Here is an 18,333-nt window from a genome sequence, read left to right as displayed (position 1 = left end):
AGTCACCGGCGCCTCCAGCTATGAGAGGATGGGGGAGCAGCTGCTGGCCAGTGTAGGCAATACTGGTCTAGATGGACTAATGGCCTTACTACTATGGTCCCCCCCCCGGAGCCCCCAACTGGAGTGGATTTCAGAATGAAAGAGGCAAGCCGCAGTGCTTAAAGAGGTGCTGCTTGTTCATCGTTTGGTTTTTCAGCTGCCCTTCTGCCACAGCACCAGAGAAGGCCTACCCCCTCCATTCCTAGGCACTCACAACAAGCCTGTGAGGTAGGCTGAGAGTGATTGGCGAGCTTCATGGCTAACATAAATGAGAACCTGCAACCAACACATTTAAGAGCCAGGCTTGTAGCTGGACGTTGAAAACAAACACCGCCGCCCTAGACAGAGCTCTGATAGTAAATCAAAACAATAAGAGAGACAGCTGGGGAAAGAGCTTTTGATGAGTTTTCCGGCCTTTTAAGTATAAGGGCTTTTTTGTACAGCGGGTGGGGTTAGAAAGCAACAATGCCATCACAGAATGTGAAGACATTGGATATTAAGTGACCTAGTGGTAAGCTTTATGCTCACTAACACTTTTTTATTTTAAATGGTCAATTGTTGAGCTGTCAGTTGCTGGCATCCATCTCTCTCTAGAGACAACGGAGTCACAAGCCTGGGCAGTGTGTATGGAGGCCCTGGGCTGTCCAGACAACAAGACCCCCCCCCCAGCCTCTCTGATGTAGTCCAAAGGAAAAAAGAACAGTACATTTGGCACCAGCTTGGCTGCCAGTGTTGCTGGGAATACACTCCGAATTTGTGTAGGGTTTACTCCTTAGCCCAGAAGTTTTCAACCTTTTTGGGTCCACAGCTCCCTTGACCAACTACATTCTTTCTGTGGCACCCCTGTGGGGCTCAGGAGCCCAGTTATGCCACCCCTTGCCTGCAGAGCCAGCAGCCCCTCACCCCTTTTTGAACACCCTCCTTGTGGTGTTCCCTCAGCCTTCTCTCTTCTCCTTGGGAGTCCTCTGGGCAGCCGCAGCTGCTGCCTCTGGTCTCTGAGCTGCACCCCCTGTCCCAAAGAGAGGTGCCTCCTCACACTGCCCAACAGGGGCATGGGAAGCACCCCATGGCCAGCTCCCGAGGCACCATTCGCTTGGGGAGCTTGTAGCCAGGGCTGCTGCAACAAACAGCTGTGCGAGCCTTTGGGAAGCAGAGATGTGAGGGCATCAGAGGAAGGAGGTAAAGTAAGGTACGATGCGAACCAAAACACTTCAAAACTATTATATATATATAGGATTTCAGGAGACTTTTGAAGGACTATAGATATTGACTGCTGGACAAATTCATATGTATGCAATACTTGTACATGCAATGGTAGCACTGTAAGTTTTTCTTAAAATGAAGAAGAAAGAAAATCATTAGTCCTGGTGGCCCTAATGAAAACATCTGCAAATGTATTGGATCCATTAGTGTAAAGATTCCAATTTAAGTGCAAATCATTCTCTCTCTTTTTCAGTTATGTTTGTGCATAAAAATCACATTACAAGTAAAAACAGAACAAGGTGTGCATGGCAAAGGAGAAGTGCACATCACACTTTGTTTATTGAAAACACTGACTTTATTTTTCTGTGTTAAAATTGTTATGGATTTTGTAATTATATATATATATATAACATAGGATTATCATCACAGCATTTTTGGTGTATTTCATTCTCGTGCCTATGGGGGAATAAGTTCAAATGAATAATAATAACAAAAAACACCAGTAGGACTGTACTGCACATCCTTTTTAGGCACCTTCTCTGTCATGACCATTCTGAGTTAAAACTTTTTCAGATTTGCGTACCATAGATTTATATATTTGGTACTCCCTGCCCCCGCCTCATCCTAATAATTCACAGTAATTATGTTTTCACTGAGCTTTTTACTATGACATTAACATTACTATGGCATTCTGGTCAAATCAGACTACCTTGGTGAATCTGTATGTTTGGCATTATTGTCCTAATGTGCCTTTAGGCACAGAAATCAGTGGAGAACTGCAGATATCTTCATTCAGCCCTTAAGTGCAACTTGACCAGAGCCACAGGTGTGAAAGCAGGAACGCAGACAAGAAGCCTTCAGGTCTTGTACAAGTTCCAAACAGCCCTGCCTCAGGAGCTACCACAGCATTGTACCGCGATCCTAACCATATTAGGGAGGACACACTTGGGACTTGCTTCTGAGTAAACAGAGAGAGGTTGATGGGCTTTTTCTCATCGTAATGCCCCCCCAAAACCCCGAAATTTTGTTCAGTGGCTGTTGGAACAGAACAAGGGTAGGTGTTTGAAAGAGAAAAAGGTAGTTGGGCTGCTGCTGCTGGGTGTAAGTCCGCCGAGGAGCTGAAATTGAGCATTTGGGGTCAGTTTGTTTTGTTCATATACAGCAGTTCCAAAGAGAAGGTATTTTGTTAACATTGGGGAATGCCTCCCCCCCCCCCCCGGCAGAATGCAAACCAGTTTCACTTTCTATTCATATTACATTTTTATAATTTAAATTTATATTGTATACAAAAAGCCCCATTGTGTTCAATGGAGATAGTACACTAGGAACGTTACATAGACAGCAATTCAATTGCATTACGCGTCTTCTCAGCACGTTTTTTCACGTCGTTAATTTTCTGGTTAATTTCCTTTCTCTAGGAGAAAAACAGAAAGGAACTCCTGTTAGTAACTAATGAAAAGGCAAGTATTTGAGCTGTAAAGTGGACTACAAGAGGAAGGCTTTGCTGCAGGTAGGGATGGGCAGTGGCTATTCACTTTGAGAAGCAAGCAGGAAAACCATAACACAGCAGGGAAACCCAAATTGATCTCACAGTTGCAGCCTAACCAGTGAAGAACACTATCTTCAAATCGAGGCAGTTCTATGGGCAAGAGACTATGTATGATCTGGTGTGGAGGAGGGCAGGGTGCTAAATGACCATTTTGAAACTGTAGTGTAGGGCAATGTTTCCCAAACTTAAGTCCCCAGCTGTTTTGGGACTACAATCCCCATATTCCCTGACCCCTGGGTCCTGCTAGCTAGAGATGGTGGAAGTTGTAGTCCAAAAACAGCTGAAGACCCAATTTTGGGAAACACTGTTGTAGGGAGAGCAGGAGAGCAGGAAAAGCTAGACTACATTCACAGCTCCCAGCAGACCATACTTACGATCAAGGCCTTCGTTCTCTCTTTGCAAAGTTTCTGAAACTCTTGCAGTGTCAAGTCCTTAATATCTTTCTGGAGAGCCAGAAATGCACACTTGGGGGAGTGTTTCCGGTGCTCTTCCCTAGAAAGAAGGAGGCCAAACTATATTAGCACAATGGACCTCAAAGGATTAGGCAGACGTCTCTAGGGTTCAGAGTGAAGAGCTACTAAGAGATTTAAAACTTTTCACAAATCTTACAGCAGGGATAAAGGTAGCATATGTGAGCCCAATATTTACACGGATTTAGAGGATTTGACTCATCGGTAGGCAAATTAAGGCCTGGGGGCCGGATTCAGCCCAATTGCCTTTTAAATCCGGCCCATGGACGGTCCGGGAATCAGCGTGTTTTTACATGAATAGAATGTGCCCTTTTATTTAAAATGCATCTCTGGGTTATTTGTGGGGCATAGGAATTCATTTAAAAAAAAAATACTCCGGGCCCGCACAAGGTCTGAGGGACAGTGGACCGGCCCCCTGCTGAAAAAGTTTGCTGACCCCTGCTTTAACTAGTACCTTGAATTGAGCCAGGAAAACAAAAGGGGGGCAATGCAAATACTGAAACACTGAAGTAGGATGCTCATTAATAACCCACTAAGTACAGAAGGTAGGCCAGAACAGAGGGCACCAGCTGAAGCTTCTGAACCACCACCCAAAACAGTTTCATGTTAATAATAGAGGAGGGCCATGGCTCCACCTCTTCTGTGACTTCCCAATGCAGGGGAAATAATGGGACTGGTTTTGATTACTTTTTTTCTTTATGCCCTCTTTGCTGCTCATGCAAAATCAGGACTCCAGCTACTGAAACTGCCTTTCTCTTGAAGACATTAAATGTTTACGCTGCTCAGTGCAATCAAGTTTAAGACCACCTGATGTCATGTGCCAGCTTTACATTCAGCAGTGGATTGCACAGCACCAGCTGGTCTTGTAATAACTTCTGAAATAACATATCTGATCTCCTGAATTAAAGGAGAATAGATGACATCCCTCCTCACTCTCTAGGCTTTCCACCAAATTTTTGAATTGTTTATTTTTTCTGTGCAAATTAGGGCAATTTGTGTAGGAAATTTTTCTCGTGCCCTAGAGAGTAATCTCATCTAGCATGCTTCTTTTACTTGTAAACAAAGCCAGAAACATTGAAAGTGTCAAGCTTCCCTAATATTTAGTTGCTATTGGCATCCATTCATTGTTACTAATGAAACAGGACCTTTTCTGGTGGGGGGGGGGGAATCAGTAGAAAACTTACTACCCCACCACTGGTCCAGTATAGGATGCTTGTTCTAAGTCTCTAGGTTAGGCCTGCTTCAAAGCAAATCACTTGCTGCCAATATGGACACAGAACTTTTCTCACTGTTTTAATCTGTCCCTGTCCCTTTACCTAAGGGCAAGTTGTTATGCTGCTGTTTGTTTTTTGTATGCGCAGGACAGACATTTTCTATTTGGAAGTAGGTACTGTAATCTTATAAGTTTTGGGGGAGGTTGGGAAACTGATCAAGCAAATTCATTTGTAGATTAAGTCCAGATAGCTATTTTTAGCGCCTTGATATGCACTTCAGAGGGAGGAACTGGGTTTTAATAGTAGCATCTAAGTGAGAAACGACTACATGGCCAGGAAGGTGGGGCTGCACTGGAGAGAACTGCTGTGTGTCAGCAAAAGAACTGGGAGATGTTGCAAAGCCGAGGAGAAAGAGACACATTTAACTGTGTGCTGTACGGGAAGTTGGGGGTTTCCTGGTAACAGAATGGGGAAGCAAGATCTGTTGGGGTATTAATGCTTTGAGACCCTCCACCCTATGCTTAGGTTTTTAAATAAATGTGTCCACACCACCTGCTTAATCTAACCACCTGCTTCTGTGGGAAATGTAGCCAGATGTTTGAAGATCAAATAAATTACATAAATGTAACCTGCCTATGACAAGTGGTCTCACTGGGTCTTAAGTAGCCATATTAGGCTTTTGGCATAGGAAAGGAAAGATGGAAGATGTGGACAAACCATCTAAATTACTTGTACCCTATATTAAGCTTGCAGATTTGCTTCCTTCATCCCTGCATTATGTTGTCCTGGTAAAAAGGCAGATATGCCTATCCCGAGCACTTATTTGGAGGCACTGCAAGTCAGCAGATCCAACAACAAAATACTTACATAGGGTCATCATCCGGCTCCCATCCCTCCAGCTCCTTAAAACATATGAAGCACTGGGCCACGTCGGGTGCATTGTCAGTAGGACAGTGAACAAATCCAGCTTCTGCCATCTGGGAAGAGAGAGGGAAGGGGAGGAAAGTTGTTCAACAAGTGTACATTCAACAATCACACATCCCAAGAGTTAGGGTGAGCAATGATGTAGCCAAGTTTGCTGCTGATACTAAATTGCTCAGGATAGTTAAAACTAAAAGGGATTGTGAAGTACAGTGGTACCTCTGGTTACGTACTTAAATTCGTTCCAGAGGTCCGTTCTCAACCTGAAACCATTCTTAACCTGAGGTACCACTTTAGCTAATGGGGCCTCCCGCTGCCACCGCGTCACCAGCACACAATTTCTGTTCTCATCCTGAGGTAAAGTTCTTAACCCGAGGTACTACTTCCGGATTAGCGGAGTCTGTAACCTGAAGTGATTGTACCCTGAGGTACCACTGTACTCCAAAAGGGTCTCCCCAAACTGGGTGAATAGGCAGCAAAGTGGGAAATGCAAATTCAGTTTAAGCAAGTGTAAAGAGTTGCACATTTGGGGCAAAAAATAAATGTATTTCATGGGGTCCAGAGTGGTAGTGACTGACCAGGAACAAGACCTTGGGTTGTAGAGGATAATCTGATGAAGGTGTTGACCCAGTGTGTGATAGCTGTAGAAAGACAAATGTCAAGCTAGGGATCATTAGGAAAATAAACCAAGTTGAATTAAAAATAAAATTGTCAATATCAAAATACTGTTTTACTAATTGATGGTGCAACCACACTTGGAAAACTGTTTACAGTTCTGATGGTCTCACCTCAAAAAGGATATTGACAGCCGGAAACGGTTCAGAAAAGGGAAACCAAAATGATCAAGAGGGTGGAGCAACCTCCCTAAAAGGGAAGGTCACTTTGGGGGATTTTTAGTTTAGTAGAGAAAAGGCAACCAAGAGGAGACATGATAGAAGTGTGTAAAATTATGCATGGAGTGCAGAAATTAGATAAGGAGGAGGAAAAGTACTTAGGAGGCAAGCTGGCTGGGAGAAATGTTTCCCTCACCCGGTCTGGAGTGCATGAGCAGCCGGAGGTAAAGGGCCAGTGGTCGAAAGTGGCGACTCGGTGCTCCTTCAGAAACTCCTCGAATCCCGGCCGCACTTGCGGACCCGAAGAAGGACCTCCCGGCACCATTTCTGCCGCGTTCAAAATACCGCGGTTGGAACAACGGCCGAGCAAAGAATGACGGGAAATCGGCTGCTATGCGCTGAGCATGCCGGGAGTTGTAGTTCTCCCTCTCTTTATAAAATGCAGTAAGAGGAGGATAGAGGCAAAACCTTGCACGTTTTAAAGACCAGAAACACAAGACAGGACAAACTCTTTAAAATACCTCTAAGAGGTTTCCGTTGTTCTTGTTGGAACAGGCAAATAAGGCTGTATTTCCGAAAGTTAGAGGCAGAAGAAACAAAACAAAACAAAAAATGGATTTAGAAACCCCGCTTCCCACGTGATGGGGAAAAGAAGCTAAACACACGTGTAAAATCGTTTCAATAAAATAGCCCGCGATCCCAACTTCATATTAGGGAGGACACACTTGGGACTTGCTTCTGAGTAAACAGACAGAGGTTGGTGGGCTTTTCCTCGTCGTAATGCAACCCCCCCCCCAAAAAAAAAACCCGAAATTTTGTTCAGTGGCTGTTGGAACAGAACGAGGCTGGGTGTTTGAAAGAGAAGGTAGCTGGGCTGCTGCTGGGTGTAAGAAGTCCTCCGAGGAGCTGAAATCGAGCATCTTGGGTCAGTTTCTTTTGTTCAAATACAGCAGTTGTAAGGAGAAGGTATTTTGTTAACATTGGGGAATGCCTCCCCCCCCCCCCCCCCGCAGAATGCAAACCAACGTTTCACTTTCTAGTCATATTACAGTACAGTATATGTTTTGCTAGAGGAAGGGAGGCTGATCTTCATGTTTAAGCCCCATTGTATTCAACGGAGATTGATCTCTGGTAAGCATGTTGTTTATGGCTGCAGTGCTTTTTTTATTACAGGCACTTGGCTTAGTTACTTGTGTGCCACATTAAGTTAAATGGGGTTTATTCCTAGATAAGTGTATATAGGATTGGAATTTTAGATTCTCCCCGCACCCTGCTCCGGTCGTTAGAATTATGAAAATCAGCTTTAACTTGCATCTGCCCTCCCACGCAGAACTTCCTGTTTTCAGGTGTGCTTTGAAGTGAGGCATGCTGACATATGCAAACCAGAGACAATGGTTTAATTCTGCCAAATTAAACATTAACTTTTGCTACTGTGTATTGCTAAATGGGGCCGATCTGGGGGGGGGGGGGATAAAGATTTTTGCAGGGTATAAGAACACTCTCTAAAAATAAAAAGCTAAGTGTTGTATCCAATGGTGGCTTTGCACCAGCTGGTAGCAACTACTGGAAGAGCTTTCACAAGCAGGGCACCATCTGATCCCTGCACCCAGTACCTCCACTGCTGGTGGACCCTCTGGAACAATATACAGCATATATGGCGCAGAGGGATGCGGTTGATAAGGGGGGGTGAGGATTTATGAAAATGCCTTGCAGAAGTGCTTGTGTTAGCCTAAAGCCATTATAAGAAGCTGGGCTAAATACTTCATTAGGTCAGGCTTGGTTCACTGTCTGGAATCCAGGAGTCTTGGAGCATGCCCAGGCTGAAAGGAAAGCATTTTGAACTGCAGGAGGAAGAGTGCTCATGTTTGGGTCTCACTTGTGGGTTTCCCACAGGCACCTGGCTAGTGAGTGTGTGAACCAGGATGCTGGGCTAGACTGGCCATTGGCCTCTTCTTAGGATTTAGTCATCATAACTCTGTGCACCACTCAACACCTGAATGCCAAAGGGGCAGAGAAAGTAATTAAACACTCATCTGATCTCCGACTGTTGACATTCCCCAATTCGTGGCACAATAATCATTACAACTGACGTTACTTGCACAAGGTCTTGAGATGTATTTCTTAACTTTGGCCCATTCCAAGGCAAGAGCATAACTAACCGGCTGTTGCAGCACAGTTGTTATAGCCGTTGTTGACATGATTCCCACAATTTTCTTTTAGAACTGTTCCAGTCTGGCTATGCTCTGAATATGCAACTTCCTGCTTGCAGGGTCCCTGATTCAAAGACTGCATTGAGCCCGTGGTAATAGAGACATGGGCCTCCATAGCACAAGCACAGAGTGCCACTGCTCTGACTGTATAAGGCAGTTTCATATGGAGTTAGAATGTTGAATAAAAGTTTAGTTACTGCGGTTAGTGAAAGATGCCCATCTTCAACTCAGGCCCTTTGCAGAATAAAGAGACGCAGTGATTTATGCAGCAATTATGCCTTGCCTGTGGTCACAGATTCAGACTATCTCCTGGGGGAAGGTGATTAACTGCCATAATGTAGATGTAATTTATGCGTTGGTGTTACTTTAATGTTCTCAGCACGCTGGGAGGAACAGTTTATCGCAGGAGTGGACAGGAACTGTCTCTGTGTCAGGCAGTCTATGCGAAAGGATCTGTGTGCTCTCTTAAAGAGTCAATTGCCTCCAAAGCAACAAGGAATAATATGTTTCAAAGTTCCGTTTCAATAGATTTGTGTCTTCTGAAGTTCTAACTGGATAAAATTGCAATTGGCAGGAAGTCCGTTCCCAGGGGGTGAAATAAAACAGCACAGCAGAGAGAGTGGAGGATTAGGGTGGGTGGGTTTGCAAGGTCATCAATGGCCACTCATGGCTGTAGATGGGAACTCCAGGCTGAGTGTTCCATCTTGTGTCAACCTATCAGCCTCTTGAAATCAGTTTCAGAATCACCTGGAACATCAAGAAAGAATATGTTTCCCTTGCATAACAAATTGGTTCAACATTGAAGCTTCTCACTCATCATCGGGAGTGTGTTGTAATGCTAAAGTTGGCCTGAACAGGAGCTACATCCCACACACTTCCCAAATTCCATAGTACTGTATTTAACTCCTTTGTGTTTCAAAGACACATGTATATTCCACATTGCTGGGGTAAGTGTGTGAATATTCCAGACACACGGGTATGTCTAAATTCATGGATTTCCCCCACCCAATCAGCGCCACAACTAACGTTGAAGACCCATGTGATCATCCTCAGCCACATTGTTGGAATATTTTCACACTAAGCTCCATAGTAATGTAAGATCACACTATGAGGAAGTGGCTCCCATGCCATTGGAGATTTGCGTGAAGGAGGCCTTATCGCCCATTCCATTTTTGACTTCACGCTAGATTTGGACATTACACGACAATGGCAAAGCTTACACATTCAATTATAAGGATAGATGCAGAAGTCCTGTTTGCTTTTAGCTACAATTAGCAGTCCTCCTTGATGCGGCATTCTGGAGATGCAGGGCATGTCATACTCTCCCTGAAGCATTACTCCTAACACATGGCAAGTGACAAATATACTGACAGCCACCATCATTTTATTGCAGCTCATTTGCACCCCCTGTACCTGTGTGAGAAAATAGTCTTCCTGGGAGAGCTTCTCAATGACATCAAAATGATCTGTGTCTCCAATGTCCAGCAAAGAGGCACTCCAGCCAGCTGCACGCAAAGCCTATGGGCAAGCAACAGGGATTTTAACAAAACTATCCTCACCACAGTACTTGCAAGTGCCTTTACCCTAATAGCTGCATTACTGATAGATGGCAGAGACTCGGGAGGAATGGGGCTGGTGGTCTCATTGATTCATAATGAAGAGCAATGGGAGATGGGAGACCAAGAAGTAAGAAGCAAATATTAAGTAAATGTTTTAGGCCAAGGATTGGGAACCCCTGGCCTTCCAGATGTTGCTGAACTACAACTTCCATCAGCCATGACGAAAGGTCAGGGATGATGGGAGTTGCAGCAACACCTGGAGGGCGAAAGATTCCCCTCACCTGTCTTAGGTAGTGTTTTCACCTTTCACACATGCATATGTGGCTCTTTAAAGACATGGGTATGAGTGTGGATGCACATCATTTGATTCCATGGGTGCATCTTTATTATTATTATTTTTAAAAAAACACTTATATGCCACCAAATATTAAAGAAAAACTCAACATGGCGAACATCAGCCAACGCACCTCAAAGTACTCCTGGGACTGTCTGTGGAACTCAGGAGAATCATGTTGTGCCACAGTGACAAGTACCTGGCAATTTCTCCTGCCCTCCAACTTAGGCACACACCTCAAAGGGCTATTCTGTAAGGCCACTTCCCTGAGGAAAGACACACAGCTGAGACCATACAGAGATGAAAGAGAGGCAGAGTGGGCTGGCTTGCCGATAAGCCACGAAGGCAGCCACTTCTATGCAGAGCACAATTTTGAAAACATCTACCCCTCCAATACATGGGGAAGCAAGTAGTGTTGATTTGGAAAGGCCTGATGTGCGTGCATATGAAGGGTGCTTGGGGGACAGTATTTGTGTATACAATTTGAAAAGCCCTGTGATCTTTGGATGAAGGTTGTTATACAAATTTAATAAATAATGATCATAATAATTAGCTATGCCATCTATTTGATACACAGTGCAGAGGAGGCAATGCATGTGTGTGTGTGCATGAGGGGAATATTTAGCCCTTCAAATACTTTTTTTTAAAAAAGTCAGGCTGCAATAGGAAGGGTGATCTACAAGCGTGGCTGTGTGCCTCAAAGAAATTATCCCTATGTTTGCTCAACCTGCAAGCCATCAAGTTCTAAGTCAAAGATATTCAACTTAACAGGTGACTACTAAACTGTTTCACATGATCCTTCATGAACTGCATTGTGTTGGAAGCTGAGGGGTTGCTGTGCTGGGCGACACAGATGCGGCTAACCTGCCCACTGGTCTGCCGTGGGCTGTTAACAATATTCGGCCACATGTTGGTGGGTAGGGGGCTCCCAAGGGACTCGCTGCAGTGTTTCTGCCCTACATGGGTTGATAATTCCTTTTCAAAGATGCATCTCTCACCGGCTCATGCGCAAAACATCATTGACATAGGTGTGCGTGATCGGTTCCAAGTCATAGAGGCCACTCACCAAAAAGGCTCCTGGGAAGGAAAAAGAGTCCATGGCTTACTGAGGCTCCAGCTTGGTGCAAGTTGGGTCATGAAGTTCAGGCAAGAGAGAGAGGGAATGCTAGGATGTAAAAAGAGCAGGGGGCGGGAATGGGATCAGTGTCTCCCAGACAGTACCTTTGATGTTTGGCACGACACCAAATTCTGTCCAATCTGTAGAGAGCACCATGGCTGCCAGGTGGGCCCCTGCTGAGTGTCCAAGCAGATAAACACCGCTAAAGGCAAATGAGACGCAGTTGAAATGAGCAGGTGGGATGCTCCGACAGTGTCGGACGGAGTAGGATTGCCAGAGGAGTCAAAACTCAAAAGCTATCCAGGGCCTCCATCAACCCTGTAGGGCTTCATCAGGGTATGACAGGCCCCTTGGTCTCTTATTCCCAAGGTGCTCTGTGTTTTCACTCTTACCTGATCCCTGTGTATTGCTGAACTGCGAAGGCCACGCTGCGTCGGACCTGCCTGACCATCACCTCCAGCTGGCCTGAGCACAAACCACAATTTTCAGGTTAGACATGAGATGCCAAGGAGAGCAGAACAGGAAAACGATTTCCACCACAGTTGCGTACCTTTGGGAGCCACATCGTAGCCCACTGCAGCCAAGGCTACGTCATGGGTCGCTAGGGGCCCTGCAGCAAAGCCTGAAGCATCTTTGCTAGAGGAGGAGAAAGAGAACAGCAGTCCCAGGTGGTTCCGCTAGGTGGGACATCATCCCATTGGGATCCTGTAATCAAAGGACCTGGGCAACCTCCAGCACAACTCACCTCAGGAATTGCCAGTAGCCGCCATGGATATAGAGGACCAGGGGGAAGGCTGAAAAGGGATACGGGAGAAAGAAACAGGCAGCAAAGATACTCACTTAGCAAAACTCCCACTAATGTACCACCCCTCGCTTTCTGATGTTGGCTCTTCGCCACAACCAGCACTTCACCAACATCCCAGTTTCCCGATCATTCCCATGCTGCTCCTGTACTCTTACTTTCAGTGTGTTTCTTGGGAAGATACACATCAAGCTTCTCTCCCTCGCCCAACCCATAGGGCACATTCAGCAGAGTCTGGGTGCCAATCTGGGCACGGCGGGTACCTGCAGACCAAAGGAAGGCACAGAGAGGTGGGAGTCCGCAGCTTGCCTGGCCGTACCTGGGCTGCCCTCCCGCACTCCAGAGGAGTTTTCAGATTGCTGGTGCCTGTCCTTGTTCAAAACTGCATGCCATCCTGCTGACCTTCTGGAAAACTAAGGTAGGCTTTGCCACTGCTATACAGTCCCAAGGGGAAGAAACGTCCCTTGCAAGTTCCAACGGAGAGCGTTCTTTCCAATCCCTCTTCAGAACCTCCTGCGAGATTTTGTCCTCCCCTGCACTGGAGGTGAGCTGGCCCACTAGAACTTTTGCGGCCAGAGTGCATCCTCAGGGTTGCTTCACTGCTAAAGCATAACTGATCCATGTTCATTGACCCTGGGTATGCAGTCTTGCTTAAGGATAAACGTGCCCTTCTTGCTGGATCAGAACCAGGTCCACCAACTCTAGGGCTCTTTGCAAGAAGGCCAACAACCAGCAGGCACTGGGAGGAGGTCTGTTGGAAGTTAGTGGCCCCTTGGTGATCTGCCCGCTCCCATCCCACTTCTTGCCGGGTAGTGGACTGCCCAGGGACCCTTTACCTTCGCTCATTGCCTGCACGTGAGCCTCAATCACAGCATCCGCCTCCAGCCGTGGAGACCACCTGCTAGGGGAGTACTGTGTCTCCAGCTCCTGCAAAGAGAAGAAGCAAGGCGCCTTGCACAGCCACAGTGGCCCTCTTTTCACTCGGAGTAAGGTGACTAGGGAGCTGAGTAGAAACACAGGCAGATTGGGTGCCAAACGAAGCATTGCTAAGTAAGTATCATGCAACTATGCATTTCTTACTTAATAACAGGCAGGCATGGAGTGGGGATCCTTGTCAGTAAGGCAGTGCATTGGGGGGGGGGAGAACTTACCAAATTAACCAACCCCACCTTGCACAGCTAGGAAGAAACCTTAGGGGTAAAAGTTCCCATTGATGTTGTGCCTATTGAACACAACCCTGCAAAGATTTGCATATTGCTGAGACCACCCTGAGAAATGCAGCTGTTTGATTTAGGCATATCTCTGCTTTCAGGATATGTATGTTTATCTTTTGAACGTTGCCCAACAGTTCTTCCTCCCGCCTTTTCCCTTGTAATATCATTTCCATTTCCACATATCTGATGCACAAAACCAATATATCTGCTAGTCCTCGATGCAAGGGTGGCTAATGAGCAGCATTCCAGGTGTTGTTTGACTCTCATCAGTTCCGGCCAGCATAGCCAACAGTCAGGGGTGATGAGTGTCCATTCACATCTGGGGGGCCAGGGGTTTGCCACCCCTATCTTAAAGGAGACTTTGTCAGCATCAGTGTAACACAGTTTCTAGAACAGGCATAGGCAAACTTGGCCCTCCAGATGTTTTGGGACTACAACTCCATCATCCCTAGCTAACAGGACCAGTGGTCAGGGATGATGGGAGTTGTAGTCCCAAAACATCTGGAGGGCCAAGTTTGCCTATGCCTGTTTGAGAATTTCTTTTTCTCTAGAGGACTTCTTAAATCTTTTCCTGGTTGTAACCGCCAAACTCACACAAAAAAATAAAAAAAATCCTTCCATTAGCACCTTAGAGACCAACTAAGTTTGTCATTGGTATGAGCTTTTGTGTGCATGCACACAACTTCAGTATGTGCATGCACACAAAAGCTCATACTGGAAGGAATTTGTTTATTTTTTTTCGACTACACCAGAACAACACGGCTACCTACCTGTAACTCACACAAAACAAGACCTTTCAAAATCTCTCTCACACAGAGGCAGTACCATTCCCCACCCCACCCCCTCCTTTACCTCCTTGGTCATTTCCTGCCACTTTCCCATGTCACCGGCTCAGATGTGGCCTATGCTGTATCTTCTTACATCTAAGTTTTCTGTGCTGCAGAGCAACTAGTTAGAAGAGCCAGCCTCTGGGGACAAAGTGTAGAAGAGATCAGCTGTTCTTCCTTGGCCACTGGTTGCTCCATGAGCTGGGGTGGAGTTGGGCGTCAGCAAACCCTGACATAGGGAACTATGCTCTCTGCAAATAAACAAATCCGTGCTGGGATTTAGGCGGAGGGCAGTCTTATTTACTCTCAGCGCTGACTCCAGAACAGATATCCCAAGGCAACTGATATCGTCCAGCTGCAAGACACAAGCTCAAATCCGTGCACAAATTCAGGGGAAGCTATTTTTGTAGCCAGGTAATTCCCCCCACCCCAGCCACAAACAAACAAACACACACTTTTTGAGAAGTGATCTTTAAATCTTCCTCACACTGGGGAAACCCAGCCAGATTATTATTATCAGAAAAAGATTTACCCAATGTAATTTTCCAATGCACTTAAAAAAAACAACAACAACCATTGATGCAGACTCTCAGCTAAGTTCGAGGATACTATTTTCGGATGTGTGTCCTGGCTGCCAAAGTATGTAAGATCAAAGTGCCCTCAGATATGCTTTAAGCAGCATAACCCACTTAGAAAGGATTGGAACATAACTCCTGAATAGATCCGAAGGAGGTTTCCATGGTTTCTCATTGCCTTTTTTTAGTTATGATGGCAGCGTGCTGCCAAACAACTCTGCAATCCCTCCCTTCTTCAGAGATTCAAATGCACTTTTCTCCCACTGTTGTAAAAATGCAGAGCGAGTCTGAGAAAAGTACTTCCTCACATATATTTGCATAACGGGGCTCCTTTGAAAATGGAGTGAATGAGGGTGAGGTGAGGTTTGTGCAGACATACCAGCGGAAGTGCCTGAATGGCTCTGCTGGTGCGTCCTGGCAGTCCCAACCTCGCTGCCACCCTACCCTGCCTGTGTCAGGAGGGCTGATCTACAGTGCTGCTGCTGCTGCTGCATCACGCTGACCACTCCTTTTGTTGCAGGCCCCACCTAGTATACCAGGTGTAGTATGTAAGTATACTAGGTGGGGCCTGCAAGAAAATGTTGCTGCATGGTGTTCCACTCAGCCACCCCTCATCCCAGGATACTCCATTTCATTCCCCCCACCCCAAGCTTTCCTGCATTTCTCCTCCCATCAGTTAGCATTCCATACCCACCAAGCATTTTCAATCCTCACTGCGTTGGTTTTGGTGTCCGCCCGCCCTTTTTGGTACTTCTGCAAACCTTGCGACTTCCTCCAAGCCTGCCAATACCTTCCTCTTGTGTTGTGGATGGTGCAGTTTTGGCTGCATCGAAACAGGCACCCAGGAATGAATAAGTATTGGATGTCTACCTACCTGCTACAGGGATGAGAAATCTGCCCCCCCCCAAATGTTGCTAGTCTGCAACTTATTTCAACCCCAGCTACCATGACACTGGTGAGGGTTATGTGATTGTCATCTAGTTACATCCAGAGGGCCACAGATTCCCTGTCCCTAGCCTACTAAATCCAAAGAAGTGTGCATGCACACGAAAGCTCATACCTATGACAAACTTAGTTGGTCTCTAAGGTGCTACTGGAAGGATTTTTTTTATTATTATTTATTTTGACTATGTCAGACCAACACGGCTACCTACTTGTAACTACTACTAAATCCAGGTATTTAAAAGAACAAAGTGTCTGATTTAATTTCCCCACAAATAGCTACGGCAGTTTGATGGGGCTTTGGTTCTGTGAAACTATGGCATAAAAGCGCTCCTACCTGGGTCTCCCAATTCTCTGCTGCTTTGCACTACTGTATTCATCGCTCTGTTCTTATTCCTTCCTTCTTCAGATCTTAGCTAAAATCCCACATCTGACCCTTCCCACCTCTGCTGATGTGTTCCAGTCACAATATAATCAACTCATTAGAACATTTTTCACTCAGCAAAGCTTTCAAGATTTTATGCTGCGAAATGAGCTACCCGGTAGTTCACTGTGTGTGGCGGGGAATCTCATCTGAGAATGAATCTAAGAAGGTGACAGGCAGGACGCCCCTTAAATAAACCTTATGAGAGGAGCAATTTGCTACCAAGCAAATGTGAGTGTTGATAGTTGGATTCCCAACAGGCCAGAAGGTTATATTTGATAACATTAACAACAATGTTGTGCTAGTGAGCTTAATATGCAAATGTACCAATAAATATGCCAAGCCTCACTGTGAAACACTCCAATTTTTTCCCTTATAAACAAACACATCAGTAATTATAATAGCTTTCACACTGCAAATCCCTGTTACGTGCTGTTTTCCCATTTTATGATTCAAATAGGACAGCTGTTTAATCACATCTGAAAAGAAAAGGAAAAAAATGTGAAAAAGAAAATTAGTTAGCATGCAGTACTATCCTATCGTACTGTGGCAGTTGCGGGATAATCAGCAACTGGTAGATAGTGTGTGCTTTGAATTTTTTGGGGGGGATCTAGTCTTAACACGTTTAACACTCTCCTGCAGCCTATACAGTGGTACCTCCGTTTATGAACACAATTGGTTCCGGAAGTCTGTTCATAAACTGAAGCGTTCATAAACTGAAGTGAACTTTCCCATGGAAAGTAATGGAAAGTGAATTAATCCGTTCCAGATGAGTCCACGGCATTCGTAAACTGAAAATTCATAAACCGAGGTGTTCATAAACCGAGGTTCCACTGTACGAGAAATAAGAAAGAGCTAGAACAGGCATGGCAACCTTGGCTCTCCAGATGTTTTGGAACTACAACTCCCATGATCTCTGGCTAACAGGGCCAGTGGTCAGGGATCATGGGAGTTGTAGTTCCAAAACATCTGGTGAACCAATGTTGTCTATGCCTGAGCTAGAACATGGTGATCAGTTTTTCTACTTTCTTGCAGTATTAAGTGTCGGTTGTAAATTGATAGATTATTTTTAGATATTAAAAAAGAAACACATTCCCCAGTATCTAAAAATATGTAGCATTGGAAGTCAATTTTCTATTTGTATAAGGGAGGATGTGTGAAGGAAATTTTAGAGAAAGACCAAAGAAGAGTAGATGTATCATACAGGTATGATGTGGCCAAGTGAGATGTCCTGGGGTGAAATTATCAATGAATATCAAGCATGTGTGTCCCTGGTGGGTAAGTGGAGGTGTCTGAGTTACTCAATTGAGTTATTGAGGAAGAATGACTCTCTAGACCAGGGTGGTCCAACTTTTCATACCAGAACTCACAGGCTGCACACTGCCTTGTTGCACGGGGTGGGGGTGGAGTGGGGAGCAAGGCCAAAATATAATGCCCCTGCCCAGCCCTCGCACTGCCTTACCAAAACTGGTTAAGAGAGGCACCAAGCTTTGGGAGGGAAGCGTGAGGCTCTGGCAGGGTCCAAGAGTCCTCCCACCTCCCAAAAGCTGGGAAAGCAATTATTGGCTTTGGGAAGAAGTAGGGAGGACTCTGGGACCCTGTCAGAGCCATCAAGTCTCATGGGTTTGGGGAAGGCAGCAAGAGAGGTGTGTGTATGTGTTAAATGTTACCAAGGGCTACCAAAAAAGGCATTAAGCCAGATGTTGGACTACCCTGCTCTAGACTAATACACACTTTTATTTTAACAGGAATGTGCTGATTCAGATATTTCACATTCAGCTGTTTGCATCACATGGAATATTTGCCTACAGGACACACCTGTGTATTACTTTCTGAGTACCTGAATACAAATAAAAATCCTATGAGGAAAGGTTGAAGGGACTGGACATAGTGCATGGCTGAAAACAACAGTTGCTGCAATCTTTCCCTACTCTTACAACCACCTTGCAGCTGGGAACCAAGCCATGGTTTGGCATAAGGACAAAAAAGGCCCCATTGCTGTACTGTAATATCTGCATCTAGACTCCATCTCAAGATGGAGATGGCAGACTGAACAGGGTTAAACAAAACAAAAGAGCTTTGCAGCATGTTAAAGCTCAA

At 45.4% G+C, this 18,333-nt stretch overlaps 2 protein-coding genes across 4 annotated transcripts; both read right to left on the bottom strand.

The window, feature by feature from the left end:
• Positions 1–1,645: 1,645 nt before the first annotated feature.
• Positions 1,646–6,610, bottom strand: BIRC5 (baculoviral IAP repeat containing 5). The gene is made up of 4 exons (XM_035104222.2): positions 6,426–6,610; positions 5,343–5,452; positions 3,166–3,283; positions 1,646–2,656 (listed from the first exon to the last, which is right to left on the bottom strand). The coding sequence occupies exons 1-4, from the start codon at positions 6,552–6,554 to the stop codon at positions 2,573–2,575; spliced, it is 441 nt and encodes a 146-aa protein (XP_034960113.1). The 5' UTR covers positions 6,555–6,610; the 3' UTR covers positions 1,646–2,572.
• Positions 6,611–7,923: 1,313 nt separating this feature from the next.
• On the bottom strand, positions 7,924–14,431 carry AFMID (arylformamidase). 3 transcript variants are annotated; one of them, XM_035104221.2, is made up of 11 exons: positions 14,318–14,431; positions 13,088–13,254; positions 12,410–12,514; positions 12,195–12,243; positions 12,000–12,085; positions 11,842–11,914; positions 11,554–11,651; positions 11,331–11,409; positions 10,466–10,598; positions 9,853–9,957; positions 7,924–9,186 (listed from the first exon to the last, which is right to left on the bottom strand). In XM_035104221.2, exons 2-11 carry the CDS (start codon positions 13,095–13,097, stop codon positions 9,157–9,159), a joined length of 768 nt encoding a protein of 255 aa, XP_034960112.1. In that variant the 5' UTR covers positions 13,098–13,254; positions 14,318–14,431; the 3' UTR covers positions 7,924–9,156. The 3 variants fall into 3 exon arrangements, with proteins under 3 accessions (XP_034960112.1, XP_034960111.1, XP_034960110.1); XM_035104220.2 differs by having other exon boundaries at positions 13,088–13,178; XM_035104219.2 differs by lacking the exon at positions 14,318–14,431 and having other exon boundaries at positions 13,088–14,170.
• Between the last annotated feature and the right edge of the window lie 3,902 nt (positions 14,432–18,333).

The sequence above is a fragment of the Zootoca vivipara genome, chromosome 2 (genome assembly GCF_963506605.1).
Source record: "Zootoca vivipara chromosome 2, rZooViv1.1, whole genome shotgun sequence".
NCBI classification, from domain to species: Eukaryota; Metazoa; Chordata; class Lepidosauria; order Squamata; family Lacertidae; genus Zootoca; species Zootoca vivipara.
Note: the sequence above shows the minus strand (reverse complement) of the source record. Positions and strands in the feature narration are given on the sequence as shown.

What these genes read in the sequence shown, in the direction of transcription:
- BIRC5 (XM_035104222.2), bottom strand. Translation starts at nt 6,554, where the DNA reads ATGGTGCCGGGAGGTCCTTCTTCGGGTCCGCAAGTGCGGCCGGGATTC. An exon ending in GCTCATGCACTCCAGACCGG is followed by an intron (nt 5,453 to 6,425) that starts GTGAGGGAAACA and finishes CTCTCTTCCCAG; the next exon opens with ATGGCAGAAGCTGGATTTGT. An exon ending in AGAGAACGAAGGCCTTGATC is followed by an intron (nt 2,657 to 3,165) that starts GTAAGTATGGTC and finishes TTTTTCTCCTAG; the next exon opens with AGAAAGGAAATTAACCAGAA.
- AFMID (XM_035104219.2), bottom strand. Translation starts at nt 13,295, where the DNA reads ATGCTTCGTTTGGCACCCAATCTGCCTGTGTTTCTACTCAGCTCCCTA. An exon ending in CGTGCAGGCAATGAGCGAAG is followed by an intron (nt 12,515 to 13,087) that starts GTAAAGGGTCCC and finishes TTTGGTCTGCAG; the next exon opens with GTACCCGCCGTGCCCAGATT. An exon ending in GATGTTTTGCGCATGAGCCG is followed by an intron (nt 10,599 to 11,330) that starts GTGAGAGATGCA and finishes GTCTTTCCTCAG; the next exon opens with GGAAGTGGCCTTACAGAATA.